Source organism: Geospiza fortis, unplaced genomic scaffold, assembly GCF_000277835.1.
Source record: "Geospiza fortis unplaced genomic scaffold, GeoFor_1.0 scaffold40, whole genome shotgun sequence".
In the NCBI taxonomy this organism is placed as follows: domain Eukaryota; kingdom Metazoa; phylum Chordata; class Aves; order Passeriformes; family Thraupidae; genus Geospiza; species Geospiza fortis.
The window spans coordinates 25,818,881-25,835,530 of record NW_005054297.1 but is presented as its reverse complement, the minus strand read 5'-3'; the positions used below and the strand labels follow the sequence as shown (position 1 = coordinate 25,835,530).

The window sequence follows — 16,650 nt, the reverse complement described above, 5'->3', positions numbered from 1 at the left end:
TGGCCTGCCTAGCCTAGTTTATTACTGAGAAATAGTGACAGAAAGCAGTCAAGGCAAGGGTACTCAGACTGTGGCAGAGAGAAACTCCTCTTAAGAATGCTGAATTCTTCTTATTAGGGACTAACCTGCATACTTCTAAATCATCAGACCAGTCATCATACAACACTGGAGGCTTCTGAGCAGCATGAGGCACAGTGGGCCCTGTCCCAGCAGGTGCTCCATGATCTGGGGCTGCCAGAGCATCGCTGCCAGAGCCCGCCTCTGCAAAGGAGTCCTTCGTGTGCCTAAGGAAAGGTGCAGGCTGCCGGTCTCTGTGGGAGCTTTTCCCTTTGCTTCTCCCACATTTTCTTGAGGAAATCCTTGCTTCCTGAGATGATGCTGAAGACTGTGATTCCTTAAGCCTTGGAAACCTTCGGCGATGACTTAAAGTAGGATTCTCAGGGTCAGACACCTCTTGCTTCTCTTTTCCTGTTGTCCCCAAGGTGACAAGTTCAACAGCATTATTGTTTGAGTACCCATCCTGGTTACTGCATGATCTATTGTTTCTTCTCCCTCTCCTGGCCATCCTGGCCTTTTCTCTTGCTCTCCTCCTAGCCTGAGCCCACTGACTCTCATCTGAAGATGATGATGAATCAGATGCATTCCAGCTGGATCTTGGAGGCTCAGGATGCAATTTACAGTTTCTCCCCTTTCCTTGCTTTTCTGAGGGCTCACCATTGTCTCCAGTCTCTTTTTTCCGCCTAAACCTTCGTTTTATGAGTTTCTTACCACCAGGCTCCCTATTAGAAGGGGCCAGAACCATGACAGGGGTTGCATGCTCAAGCTCATCTTCTGACAAATCATGCAAGGTAGTAGATCTAGACAAAGCAGTAAGCAAAGGAAAGGGATGGAAATGGGAAGGGTGGGTGGAAAGAGAAATCACACAGACAGAAAAAAAAAAGAATGAGAATGAGAACATGAATTTTAATAGAAAAACATGAGACTAAAACACAAAAACAAAACCAAAACAAAGACAGATCAAAAGAAAACTAAAGTCTATGTCAATTATGAATAAAGTTAAACAGAAGCAAGAGCTACATAGCTACATAATATTTAATAAAAGCAACTAAGAAGTATCAATCAGATGAGAGTATATTTTTCTCAGCACATACCTACAAATGTCCTGAGTGGAGGGGCAGACAGACAACCGAGATTGACTCCTGGGAGCTGTTCCTGTTGTAGGACTGCTTGCCTGTTGAAATAAGTTAGACAGTTTGGAATCTTTGTCCATGAAATACATTGCAGATGTTTTACTGCTTTGCCACATGATCACAAAATTAAAACAACTGTTTCTGCTGTTCATAGCGCACTGTTGAACACACAGAAGCTGGCAAAATACAGGAAGCTTGAACAAAAGCGAAACCAATTTATGGAACTAAGTACGACTGAAGTGTTTGAGCTCTTATTCGCTCATGACTACTTTTTGTCACTGTTTGAGGAAGCATCTTTCAGCATTTGAATTTTCATTTGGCTCTACTGCAAATGTCTGAAGGGAAAATGTCTGGTTTTCTTTTGTGCAGTCAACCAACCATGATGATGCCTTTCCAAATCATGTGAAGTGCATTTGTGATACACTGAGCGATGAAGAACCCAAAGCTAACTTAGGTTGAGTGGACTGATGAAACAGCAAGAAGAATAGACCGTGTTTTAAAAGGGTTTCAAGGCAGTCAGATCTTCTAGACAAGCTGAAAATGTTAAACTGAGATGAGCCAGAAAAATTCAAAGTGCAAGCTGCATCTCTACAGAGCTGAACACATTCTCAAACAGCAGAAGAGATATAAAAATGTTTAGCATGTGACATTTTGCTCATAAGGTTGTTGCTACAAATTGCAGATTCAGTTACCCAATACTTTCACTGAAAACATATTTTGATGGTGTTAACAGCAAACCATTTCAATCTGCCTTGCTATCTACTGACAGCAGAACTGTATGGAATCCAAATGTAAATCCAAGGCATTATGATTCTTCAGGATCCCTCACAAGACACGGTATTGTGGGAAGTGGGTTCAATACAAATCATTCTTAAGGCTGTGACCTTCCTGCAGCTGATAACAGGTATTGGCTTTTAGTATGCAACCCCATCCACCCCATTGTGATCACCACTTCCAAATGCAGACAAAACACTACAAGGCCCACAATTCCACAAGATCGAGCACCAGATGCAAGGGAAGGATGACTGTTAAGAAAGAGTACAAAGCACAAGTCAAACAAAGATGTAAAGCCTGTTACCCAAATCTTTTGAACTAGCAAAGCAAATTCAGTCAGATAATTGAAATTATTTCTAGCTCAACTTCCGCAGACATTTTTGTGGTGTTAAAAAGTTGTTGGAAAATTAGTAGTACAAGCAAAATAACTATAAACAGAAAGCACCTGCCAACACTTCACTTTTAGCCGAGGTTGTCAATATCCATTCTATTTAATGCATACATCTTTTGGAAACATCAGTCACCCCATGTGGATTTTTGCTTTTATATGGGTACCAGCTAAGACTTAAGAATAGTGCTTTTGCATGAAAACATTCTTCTAGCTCCTGGAATTCAAGTAACCATTTTAACCTGTTGATTAATATCACAAAAGTACACCAAAACCACCAATATTACTAATTCTTTACTTCTAGTTCTACGAATGAAAATCAGAGATACAACAACTAAGCCAAAATGAGCAATTAAATTGATAAATTGACACAATCCTTGTGTTGTACGTTTTTGCCATGTCTAGATTCACCATCAAAGGAGGAACATTAGTGTGTATACATGCAGTGTCATGCTGGAAGAAAAGGACAAGCATGTGTGAGAGAAATTGTATTCCATATCTCCTTTTCTACAAAAGCAATATTTCAATTATATGCTTTGGGACAGAGTATGAGTGTTTCTTACACACATATTGGAAACATATGTTAGATGCATGGTTGGGTATATAATCTCCTTCCATCTCAGCCTCTGAGATTAGCTTTAGGTAATTAGGCATGTCTTAAGCTACTTAATGAGGAAAGATGCAGACACCAGCACCAATAACATTATTGGGTTACATGCTGCTGCACGAAGAAACATTCCTCCAGACTAAGCCCCAGTGGAAAGACTGCTGAAGAAACCCAGCCCCAGAGTTGAGTGTGGAATCCTGAATTCATGCCTCATGACGAGCTCATTTCTTTTTTCCCCTCACAGCTCCAGGACTGTTACCATTGCTTCTTTTGGGATCTCTGTGCTACAGGGGTTTGGCCTGGTCTTAAATGGTGGTCGGGTCAACTCCATGCAGTAAAAGGAATTTTTACATCACCTTGCCACAAGCAGTACCCTTTGAAGGGATAAGGAGATTGGCTAAGCCGGCCCAGCAACCATCCAGTAGGTCTGCACAAGTTCAAGAAACTTTCAGCAGCTATTAAAGCAGGAAGCCAGCTAGACAGTTCTTAAGAGAGCTGAAATAAAGCCAAAAACCAAACAAGCTCCTTGAAAAGCTTTTACACTTACGATTTGGAACTGCAGACCCGCAGAAATCTAATTATTTTAAAATAAAAATTACATTATCAGCTTGACTACTTAAATCTTACATTTCACTTTCAGCTGTCAAGAGGTCTGGACTGTTTCAGCCCTGCTCAGTCAAATTTACTTTCTAGTTCCCCTGTGTAGGCATGATGCTATGTTTAGTTGTACATAACTCATAGGAAAGTTTATTTTGTTCAAAACCAATTTACATAAATATCTTTTACAAAATGAATGCTTTTTGCTTATTTGTCTAAGCCCTATTGGAGCAAACATGACAACTGGCAGGCCAAAAGCCAATGCACCATTTAAGTCTTCAAAAACAAAGCATGACAAGTTATATACAAGATAATTCAGATTCTTACCTGTGGTAAAATATAATTAATTAAATTTCTACAACTTTGTAACACAATTTTTAATCTACATTACCTAAATTTATATGCATTTATCTACATTAAATTAGCTTTTCATTTTAAAATCATAGATTCATAGAATTCCAGGTTGGATAGAACCTCAAAGATCACCCATTCTAACCTTTCTTGGCAAAAGTACAGTGTAGACAACATTGCCCTTCACACCCCGTCCAGATGAATCTTAAAAGTGTTTTCATGAAAAAAAAATGAACTGATGGAGCAAATTCTAAAACCAAAAAGGTTAATGCTTCTGATATTAATTTTCTGATGTTGATTTGTGTCCCTCACAGGAAATGGAGGCCCTTATTTTGTAAATAGGTCCAGTCTTTGTAAATGAAATAGGAGTGGAAGGACCTGCTAATGTCAGGTCTGTCCTTGCTACCACATGTCAAATTAATTTAATAATTCACAGCTAGATGAGCTGTTTTTAAGACCCTGTAAATTTCAACTCAGTTGGATGTCTAGTCCAGACCTCTATGCTCAAACCCCTTTACTTTTTCATCCTACCCTGTTCTGGCAGCAGTAACTGTATCTGCTTTCTGCTACCAGCACTGCCTCTAGGTTTGCCCCAATTCTTTTGGCAATATTCCCTCTTTTCCATCTCTTTTAAAAGCCATACATCCCAAACTAATTTTAAAAATTTAAATCATAATATCTCTTAAATTCAGTCTGAGAGGCAAAGATATCTAAAGGGGCATAAAGGGTAGTGTGTTTACAGAGAAAATTGTGTATTTTCAAGGCATATCTGACAAACCAGAACATGATAATTTGAATATATTCTGCTCACATCTTATCAGTCCAGCTTTTTTGGGAATGCATATGCAGCAGATGTTGGAAACAGTCTCAAGCAGACAGATCTTACTGCTGTAATTGCCATCCCATTGCTATTTTGCTATACAGCACACTGAATATTTTGAGATACTGTATTTAGTGAATAAAGGGATCAGACTGATGCTGAGGACTCCAATTCCACCTGGGAGGCTGAATAACAGGGTTTTTTAAAATAGTATTCCTTGAATGAAGGTCTTCCTCAGACAGGTATATTGTACAGCTCACTGGAATGGGAAAACTAAACAAGCACTACTAATTTTATCATAACAAATTACATCAGTAGCAGAATTAAATGTGGTAATTCAAAATAAAGCTGTCTGTCAATTAATTTATATGCAAGGCAGCTCATTTCTCTATGCCATCAGCACAATGAAGAGGTCTAAGGAATAATGCCAACTCCAGCTGATCAGGTCTGGCATTTCAAAAAGATTGTTAGGAGAGAGAGATTCCCCAGTCACCACCTTCTGCTGTCTCGGCCAGTTTAGATGAACTCTCTTGTCAAGGATTTGCAATTCAATTAACAGACATGACAGGGCACTCATCCATAATTATTTTTGGTATGTTGGCAGCGTGCTTTTCAAGCAGAATTCTGGTAAACACAGAGTTTTCAGGATAAGTGAGATGATAATCACCCAACAAAAAGGAACTTCAGTGTCACACACATGTGTCTGTGTTAGAAAACCAGCAAAGACAGAAATGGGGTACAGAAATAAGTACAACTGGTGAAAACAGTAAGAATTTCAAATCAAGGCTACCTTTACTTAAGTGTTCAGGATCTGGTAGAAGTTTCCATAAATAAAATAAATAAAATAAAAAAAATAAAATAAAATGGGGGAAAAAAGGTCCTTAGAGGCCATCTATTGCTTAACCTGCATGTTGAAACTAGTGCAAGAACATGAGTCAAGTTGTGCTCTTCCTGAGAACACAGAAGGGATCTGCTTCAGCTTAACAGAAAAGCTGAGTAAAAGCAGATTCCAGAAGAGCGAAGAATCACATAGTAAGGGAGTGAAGCTTTAGATTGAAAAACCAGATGATGTAATGGACAGCTTATATAAAATGGTCTCACAGCTATCACCAGAAAGGCTAATGAATCCTCTCCTGTCTCTCTTCTCAACAGAGGGATTTCCAAAAGCTGGTCAACTTAGAACACTGCTGAAGAAGAAAGCTGCAGACAATTGATGGGTGATAGGGCAGACAGGGAACATGTCTAATGCTTTTATTCTCCTGCTGAGTTTGCTCTAGTAGCAGCGATGCATCACAGAGCACTCCAGATCCCACCAGCCATTATAGTTAAAAAGCTGAAACTCTATCCTGTTTGAAAAACAGCACACAAAGGAATGGATCCCTCAGAAGATCAGAGCAGTTTGTCTGGCTATAAGCTCAGCAGGAGACCCAGTCTGTGTATTTTAACCTGAAAATTTCTGCTTTGTAAACAGCGTAACATTCTGCAGAAACATCCACCTTTATGAACTTATATGAGGACATCTCCTCAGGTCTAAAAAGTTCCAAAACATGATGAAAGTGACCCAAGGTGGGTGTTATTTTACAAGCTCAATCTTGATGGCAACTGAAATTTGTGTGCATGGGTTTGGGAGCAGGGGTTTCTGCGTTTTGGTTTGTTTGGCTGTTATGTTTTTCTGTTCTTTATTTGTTTCTTCATTATAGAGGTCTTGCTTTGTGCTCAGATTTCAAAATTGCTTTAATCTGATTGATGTCTTTACACCAACTGTTACATATTAATTGGTAACTGAATCTCTGTTAAATTATCTTTCACAGATTTTCTTTTTCAGTAATTTATTCCTTGCACAATTCTTCTCTAAACCTTTTCTTTCTCTCCTTTCCTCCTTCCCATCCTTTCACCTGCCTCTGAAGAGAAGGAATTAAGGGAAAAGTAACACACAAGGAAGGAGCAGAAAAATCCTTCAGATTCTGCCAAACAACACCATTCAGCACCTTTAAAAGTCAGTATGATTATGTTATAAAGTGGTTTGAAATCTAAAATCAAAACTGCAAATGGCAAATCCATACTATCATTTAAAAAATGAAGCAAATGAGTAATTACAGCTTTAACTTGTAAATTCAATCAGCTTGTTTAAGTTGTTTTCTCCTGCCTTACTAATCTATGTTAATCTTTAGTTTCAAGGTACAGGGTCAACTAACAACCCCACTTTTTTCTACAGGCATAGAAGCACAGCTAACTAAGCTTTGAATTATCAGATGGATTATAGCATGCAAAAGTCTTTGTATCATAGCCACACAGTATTTTTCATTCATGAGTCTCTTCAAGGATGCATCTTTCTAGTCACTATCACTTTCTTGATAAAAATGCTTCATACTTAAAAAAAAATAGGTAATTGGAAGAAAGGATGTGCCAGGTTTTATACAAAAGGTGCAGAGCCATGAGACCAGCAGCTTTTGACTGTCTAGAGGGAGCTAAATGGAAATTTAGCCTATAGGAAAGGTGAAGCACAAAACCTGCATTTTCTTTGTTACTGGATTTTGCGGCACTTTATTTCTAAAGGTAGGCAGTACTCAGAGAACCATTTAGAATTTCTATTCCAAAGAGGACATCTGCTTTCACACATCCCTCTATCTGCAAGACTGAAACCCTCAAAACATTCCTATAACCTAAACAGCTTTCACTCAGATGACACTCCTGCCATGCTCTCACATGTGCATGTGAGTGCACACACCCACCATGTTCCTCCTTGTGCCTGGTGGACTGTGCAGGAGACAGACTGGATAAAATCCCATCTGTGAAGATACCATTCTTATGTTTGAACAACCACATTCTGGTGTGTATTTGATGTCTATTTATTCCAGCCCTAAGGGAGGAGAGAAGCCTAAATGTACCCAAGCAAAAGAGCCATAGTAAGGATACTGAAATGACTAAACTGAAAGAAGTGAAACCCTGAGAATGCAGCATTGTGAAAAATATGAGACATTGTATTTTTATGAAGTGCAATAAGCGTAAAACTGCATGACCTCCCTAATTTTTTACCACTGTAGAAATGAAGTTTGCTTAACTGAATTTGTTTTTAGGGCAAATACACGAAATGTGCTTCCGAGTGCCATGGTGAAAAAACAAATGCCATGCAAAGATTTCCAGAGTATATATGTAACAGGTATGTTACAGATCATAATTGCTACTTATAATTATGGAAATAATTAATTATATATAATAAGCATATGTAATAACTTGCATGCTCCATTTCCTAAAAACTAATCAAAGCTGCTTCTGAATGATACTGGCTATCACAGGATAGGACTGTGATAATTCCGTGATAACAGAAACTAAAATTACATATATGCATTACACACTGAATGAGCTTGCATAAAAACATAAAAACTGTGGCACAACACATTCCACACATATATGTGCAGTTTTATCTGAATGGGTCAATGTGAACTATTTTCTGTTGGTTGTCCCCATGTATTTAATACCATCGTACAGGCATGCAATTTCATTCAGTTCAATTTTCAGGCAGATGTAGGTATATTCTGCTGCCATGCCCTTTGTTAAGTTTAATGTAAACAAAGAATAAACTGTATGGACAAACCACAAGGCATTCTCTATACATAGAAATCAAACATTCATATCTAGGAGTTTTAAAAGGTGCAGAAACAGCTACTATGCAATGGATTTACTTCTAGCCTTTGGTTTTCTGCTTTTTTTCTGTGTTCAAAATGAATTCTGTTCTGATGAAGAAAATTTTTCACTAACTTGTTTACTTTGCACTGTTGTTTTCAGTAAACGAGAGCTAAGTGCTAGGTTAGTCTTCAGCTTTCATAAAAATGATTCTGTTTATGAGCAAGAAGAATGATTTGATGACTAATGTAACATTTATACTCATATTTTAATGCCAGCTTTGTATACATCATATTACCTACTGTAAAAGCATTTATGAAGGCTGACATTTTATGCTTTACAAGTGCGAGGACTTTTTTTTTCTTGATTTGTTTTCTTTTCTGAAAGCCCTAAGTTTTCCCTCAGTTAATCACTACAATAATCTAGAACCTACACCTAGAAGGGATGGAGCTTCGTGGTTCCTTTAAAAAAAAGAAACTGCCAATCTGGAAGAGAATTTTCACTTGTGATTAGCATGAAATTGGCAAAGAACAGTAAGAAGTATGGATCAGCTTGGAGCATTGTAGCTGCCTGTAGCAAAACACAAGGGGTCACACAGCTGGTCTTTAGGATTCAGTCATGAAACAGATTATCTTGAAAATGCTGCAATCCTCATTCTGGCAAACAAAGTCCGTGGTAAGAACTTCTTTAAAAAGAACACTTAAGTTCCTTTATGGTTTTTTTTACCATAAAACTTACCAGGAGATATTATGTGCTCTCTCTTGGTGTCACTGCCTTAGACAGGGTGATGTTTGGCCATTACAAACACTTACAGTGTGTAATAGTGAGTTCTGCTTCAAGCTGGGTAAACCATCCAAATTGCAATACAGGACTCTTCATACAATCACCTCATACCGAGAGAGGATGAAATATTTGAGAATATCAAAACCCATGTAAAAGATTATTCAATTTTAATGGAAGAGATTAAATGGTAATTTATAACTATTATAAATACTGTATTACTTACTACTGTTATACTATTACTATTATTATTATAAATAATATAAATATTACAGAATTTTATGCCCAGTTTGTGAAATTTATTTCAGAGTCACAAACTGAGTGATTCAAATCAACAATCAATACATTGGAAACAATAAATTTTTCATCTAGATTGGCATCCTGGTGCCTTTTGGTTTTCATTTGTATCTTATTGAGAGGAGCCCCACCCCACACAAGAAATCAAAAATTGCTAACATAGAGTAAAAACAATTATTTCCTTCTTTCTTTCCCCTATTGCTATTCATATTCTAAATTAGACATGTGAATATTATCACAGAGAATATTCCAAAACAAGCACCTTAATTCCTGATATAACTCGACAGAGTTTTATTAGATGGAAGCTTCAGAGACTTGTAAATAAGAAGTGTTCTAACACCTGCTCCAGGCTTTTGAGAAGTAATTGAGGCAAATCAAAATTCAGGCAATTTGCTCCAAGCCTGATTTTCTCTGCCCTGAAAAATAAGCCCAAGGTTCCCATCAGAGAATTTTAGATCTTGCTGCTGAGATAGTATCCTTCTCTAATGAGCTCTTGAATCATAATTAACATACAGAAAGATAATTACAGTGTTTTAGAAACATTTCTTCCAGAAAGCATTTTAACATAACCAGGCAGCCTCAGAAGTACATATTGAGCATAAAGTCTACAGACTGAAACTCAGACACAAAATTTGTTCCACTGGTTAACCACAACAGAAGACAATGAATCCACCAGATCCTTCTCTGACTACCCTTCCTCTTAAATTATACATCTATTTAGGAACACATAAGAATTTGAATGAAAGAAGTTACAGTGCACAGAAAACTAAGCAATGGCAAATAGGTAATGATCAAGGTCAAGTTTTTAATTTACTTAGATTTTAACACATGCAGATAGGATAATAGCAACTCTGAAATCCAGAACATTGCACAATACTATCTCTTAAAAAGAATAATTAATTTCCTTCTGCTGCCAGCAACATAGGAAATAGGTAGAAAAAAAAAGTCTAATGCTTAAAAATATAGTAATAATTTAAAATCATCAAGGCCAGTTCATAACTCACATTTCCAAATGTTTCATATTTTCCGTTATGTGTATAGGTTTCTTTATGTAGATAGGTTTTGAAAGCCATAACTACTAAGTAGGGCTACACTTTGTCAGTACAAGATAATGTGAAATACTGATCAGTCCAAAATACGACTTAATAATCTAGTTATTAAATTATTAATCAAATCTAATTAAGTGCTAGTAGGGCAGAACACAAAAAGATTGTTTATTTATTTATTGATTGCACAGGAAAAATCTAGGTTATTACCAGAAGTGCAGCAAAAATCAGACACTGATACATTTCCTAATTGTCTCTGATTAGAAAACTAATAGAAGCAGTTGCTTTTGGAGTTCCAAGGCAGTTTTCTTGACATAAATAAATAAAAGGCTGAGGTGAATGAAGTAAGTTCCAGGTTGCTGTTCACTGAAGAGAGCCACAGCTGTCAGTCAAATATTTTAAGTTTTTTTCTTTCATTTGGCTTAAATAGTCTGTCACTGAAATTCTTGCCAGAAAATTACATGCAATAAGAAAAGTCCTTGCAACATGCTAAACTTCTACACTCTCAACAGACAGCAAAAGTGAATGGTAAAATTTAGGTGTCGATTTCCACACACACACACCCACCCATCTTGGGAATGTTTGGCTGTAAAGTCTCTAGACTGAATAGAAATATATTAACCAGTATCTGCTGTAAAATACCAAATCAAAACCATTCCTTCTCATTATAACTAGAGAAGACATCTTCAGTGTTCAACAATTCAGTTTAATCTGTAACACCACAAAGTTCAGACTTAAAATTCATGTACCTAGCATGCAAAATTGCCCAACCACACGCTGCAAACCTCAGGTGTCCTCTCCAAATAAACAATTTAAGAGCATTATGAAATATGAATCTGCATTTACAGAATCTATGCTGTATTTCATTTCACAAATAGGTTGGTGCAAAATCCAGTGGTATCTGCTCTGGGGCAGGAGCTCTACATCCACCTAAGGGTGGAATACACAAATTAAAATATAATTCCATTTGACCCTTTTTAACTTACACATACAGGCAAATGAAAACAGTGAAAGACAATGTTTGGATGACCCTAATTTATAGCTTTACATAAAGACTATCTAATTTTTCTGCCCATTGAAATTTTTGTTGTGTGCAAGATCTGACATTGCACAGAACACAGATTTTGCCTTTGGCATGCAGTTTATCTGGCCTAGAAGCTTTCAATCTTATTTTGAGGCGGAGTATTTTTTACTATCACTTTCTGCCATGCAATATTAACCTGCAAAGTCAGGTGTCTGCTTTTCTATGTATATACACATATATAAAAACCTGTTTTAGAAAAAAAGCATTTTAAGTCAGACAACAAACAAAACTGGAATTCCAATCAAATGTCTTTCAGCATTTGAAAAACTTCACTGGCAGGCAGTTTCACTAAAAAAAAAAATTGATCCAAAACAATGCATGATGCTATACATCAGAAAAAAATAAAGTGCATTACTGAAAAATTGGGATTTTAGCTTGCAACTAAAACCAGTGCAAATATCCCTCTCTAATAAGCAACTATATGGGTTTCTGCAGAAATCCCTTCAAAATAAATGTTAGTCACCGGCACGTTTCTCATGTCAGTGAATATATTTATGCTTTGTCACAGTGCAACCCATGCACCTGTCTTCAAAAAAAAGCAGAGAAAGTAATATCAATTCATAATAGATTTACAGTAACTATTGCTAGATGCATGCATTTAAAAATAATAATTAAAATAATTAATACAATTCCCAGTGATAGAGTTTGTAAGTATATATCTATATGATTTCTAAGGACAGGCAGTAAGCCCAGAAGAGTTTCAGCCATATCCTACAGCAGGCTGGATGTATTCGACCTCTTTTTCCCTTCTAAACATAAGAGAGCAGAACCTAGCATGATACTAGCATTTTAACTTAAAAACACAGTTGAGGTTTGCTGTCATTTTTTTGTTTTATGCTCTGAGAAGAAAAAAGTTTTGCAGCGGGTGCCTCAAAGACAAAAATATTTTGGGAAGAGGTTTAAGGATACTGTGCTTGCCTTAAATGCAAAATATTTAGAACCAAAGATTATACATGGCAGATGTTTAGGCCTAGATTAAAAAAAAAATTGACTTTTATCTTTTGCCTCCTGTACATTCTGGCTTTTTAGCATAAATTTCAGCCACATCTGAACCAAAAATACAGAAAAAGGGGGTTGAAACCAAAGAACTTCAATAAAAACCACATTTTGCCTTTCATAAAGTTTCCCTTCTCTTTCCTAAAAAACAAAAATTATCTAGATGTGAAGTCCTGGCTTCAGTAAACCATATATCTCTGTGAAAGGAATTCAGAATTCAGCCTGAAATGAACACAGATTTATAGCTTTGCATATTACACCTGTTATTATTTGGGTAGGGCAGGAGGAGAAAAATAGTAATTTTGTCTTAAGCTGAAGTGCTAAGGTAACATTATACACTTGGGGAAAAGAGGTGAAAAAAAGTGCATATATTTATTTGCTTAGTATTGTTATTACATATTTTACAGTAATGACCAATTGTATAATGGAGTTTACAGGGTAACCATAATGTTCAGCAGCAAAACTTAAAATCTGATTCTTATAAATAAAATACTACATAACAAATATAATGGATCAAAGTACTGTGTTATATTTAATTACCTAGTTTTCTTTAAATTCCAGAAAAAGAAAATAGATTTCACATACCTTTGAAATATTACTTGATCGACTTGTGGAACGCCCTGGAGATTTGTCATTCTATAAAACAAAATTAAAAGATGAAAAAAAGTTATGTAATTTGGATTTTACCTAAACTTTTCTGTGATTGTGACTGCATAGTGGTTCTCGTCCTCTATTTTTCTTCAGTTTGGCTACTGACTGTACAATGGAAGAAAGTTCAATAAATAAACCATCACAATAGTCTTGCAAATTACATGAATAAAAGTTTTTTTAAAGTTTTGTAAGAAGTCAATGCTAGCATTTAATTACTGTTGGTTTATACTAGAGTTTTTCAGAAAAAACATTTTGAGTCAAAGCTCAAGGAATCATCAGAGCTTCTCATGAAAACTCGTACTTATGTATGAAAACAAATGTTCAATGACAAAGACTTCCCAATTACACCGAATATACTCCTGCTCAAAAAAAAAAAAAATAACACAAAATAAACCCCCCCTAAAAAAAAAAAAAAAAAAAAAAAAAAAAAGTAGAATTTATCCTCTAGGCAAATCAGCAGTACTAGATGACTTCCTGGACAGATATGTTCTGAGAAAAACAAATTGTGACCATGCAGAGATGCAGTTCAGTTTAACATCTACTCCTCCATCCCCTCTCACTCCTGCAAACAACACACACAAACCAACACTGCAGGCTGAAGCGCATGAATAAAGTGTATGGCAAAGAGCTACAATTCCACAGCACATGGTTGTTGTGGGGTTTTTTCCTAGCAATCCAAAGGAGGGAGTGGAGAAGGGGTTAAAAAATTTCTTCAGTATTTACACTGTCCTGGCAATTGATTCAGCTTCATTTACACTGAAAAGGTAACATATTTCAGAAACAGGGCTCATCCCCTTAGTAAATGTGTGTATCTTAAGAGAATAATGAAAATATTTTTCTCAGCACTTGAGGATGTAGGTTCAAACGCTCAAGTGAAACATTCACATCATTCATCAAGCCTGATTTTTACCTAGAAGGAGTTGAACTAGGTATCATGTGTGTAAGTCTGTTAGATAACCTGCTTGGAGGAACGGGGTGACAAAACCCAAAGCAGAGCTTTCACTTCTGCAGCTTTATTTGCAATTCATGCATCATGCAAACACATACGTGCACACATGTCCACAAGAGGCTTTGAACTTGACTATGACCCATCTCTCCTCAACACGTATTCAATTAAACTACAGAAAAATACAGAAGGTATCAGCTACCAAAGACTAAATTTCCTCCTCAATTAATGTGTGTCTAGTCTAGAAATTAGCACTTCCCCAATATTTTGTGGTACAGAACAGTTTTGTATAGACCAAAAAAATGACCAAAAAGAAACATCAGGCAACTCATCAGCAAACATCTAGAACAAAAAACTCCACTTTTATTTGTCATTTTTGTACTAAAAAAGCCCCTTTGCTCTCAACCTCAGTAAGCACATCCGTATGAAAAATAGTTTTAAAACTGCTTGCTTCATATACCTATGTATCTTTCTTCCTCCAGACTTTACGTGGCTTATGTTTTTATTCCATCCCTCAGTGCCATCATATTTTTTGGACTGCAAACATAAGTATCCTGAATTATTTCTCTTTCTACTTTATCTTCACTAGCACTAAGTAGCACAATGGACACTTGTCATCAAAACCAATGCTGTGCTCCGTGACCACATGGCACTCTACATTTTATTTTATCAGAGAAACTAAATCTCAGGACTTAACAACCTTCAGGTTTGTTTGTCACTCTTTTTTTTTTTTTTAAGAACAATTTAGAAAAAAGAAATTCTTCAAGTTATGCATTCATTTTTTACATTTTGTCCTTGAGGCTGGGCCCACTTTGAACAAGGATGTGGAGTAGATGATCCTTCCTGACCTGAAATATCCTGTGATTCAAACATTACTTCTGTGGTATATTATCCACTGTAGCTTTGGTAATAAATTCATAATTGCTTATCCTTTCTCAATGACATTAAACATATACAGTTTTGAATGTTTGCCTTTATATCCATAGAAAATACACTTCGGATATTCTGGGTACATCATTTAGAGTAGCTCTGCTTTGACCTCAAAAAAATAGAAGTTACGTACCCATGAAATTAGTTCCCATTTTGTGGTTAGAAATTATGAACAGGGATCACAGCTGAGAAACTCCCTACTAAAAGCATGCAGCCTTTATTGTCCATTCCTTGGACTAAAAAATACATTGTATTTTCTGACAGCATAGTGAACCCTGGAACTCTAACTTTTCTTTTCAACAATCCATCATGCAAGATTCATTTTCAAAATCTGTTTCTTGACTACAGCTCTCCAGGTTTTTTACATGATTCATTCTTCTCTCTGGCACATTATCTCCTTCACTTGGGATACAAGATTCTGACTCTCCAACTGAAAATTCACAGCATCCACGGCCTGCAAAGTACTGCTCATACACTGAATCGTCTAAACTGAGACAAAGAGTGCTGTCTCAACAGTTTTTTTGGAAAAACAAAGAAATAAATTTAATCATCATTACTAGTTTCAGGCATTTCAAGGTGATTTATCATGAAAACACAATATAAATAGAACAAAAAGTGTTGCACTAAATTACAGTACATAAATCAAATACAGAATTCCTCATTGAAGTTCCTATTCAACTTGCACGACTATTCACACAACAAAAGAACAGAATAGGAAAGTTATGGCAAAATCACTTTTGAAATGTGTCATTAAAGAGCATCTGTGTGCTTCTGTTTCAATGATTTATGTTTACAAAGAACTCACATTGTTAAGAATAATTGATTTTTGTTATAACTAAGTGAAGAGGGAGTGCAGAATGCTTCCCTACAAGCTTGTTAAACAGTAAGATTTTTTTTCCACAGATTCTGTACTAATTTCCATTTTAAAAGTTAACAACGAAACATAGAATATGCTGAGTTGGAAGGGACCCACAGAGATCATCAAGCCCACCTCCTGGACCTGCACAGGATATCCCAAGAGTCACACCATGAACCTGACAGCATTGTCTAAACACTCCTTGAACCCTGTCAGGCTTGGTGCTGTGACCACTTCCCTGGGGAGCTGTTCCAGTGCCCAACCACCCTCTGGGTGAGGAACCTTTTCCTGATATTGAACCTAAATGTCTCCTGACACACCATTCCCTTGGGTCCTGTCACTGTCACCACAGAGATCAGTGCCTGCCCATCCTTCTTCCCTCACGAGGAAGTTCTAACTGCAGTGAGGTCTCCCTTCAGTCTCCTCCAGGCTGAACAGACCAAGTGACCTCAGCCACTCCTCATATGGCTTCCCCTCAAGGCCTTTGCCCTCCTTGATGCTCTCCTTTGGACACTCTCTAATGCCTTAATATCTTTTTAATATTGCAGTCCCCAAAACTGCACACAGGACTCAAGGTGAGGCCACAGCACTGCACAGTACAGGAAAGACATAACCAAAGGTTTTAACGAAAGACATATATATTCCAATATTTATACATATTTTTGTGCATCAAGGAAATCAGATTCAATTTCCTTAATCTTCAAACCAGATTA

General features: G+C 36.7%; 1 protein-coding gene across 4 annotated transcripts in view; it reads right to left on the bottom strand.

The window, feature by feature from the left end:
* The window catches only part of MARCHF1 (membrane associated ring-CH-type finger 1), a 220,953-nt gene that overhangs the window by 33,701 nt on the left and 170,602 nt on the right, over window positions 1-16,650 (bottom strand). For all 4 annotated transcript variants that reach the window (XM_031065313.1, XM_031065220.1, XM_031065267.1 and 1 more), the window contains 2 exons: window positions 13,140-13,190; window positions 1,152-1,231 (listed from right to left, as the gene is read on the bottom strand). In XM_031065313.1, the coding sequence (XP_030921173.1) occupies window positions 1,152-1,231; window positions 13,140-13,190 (131 nt within the window). The remainder of the gene's footprint in view (window positions 1-1,151; window positions 1,232-13,139; window positions 13,191-16,650) is intronic.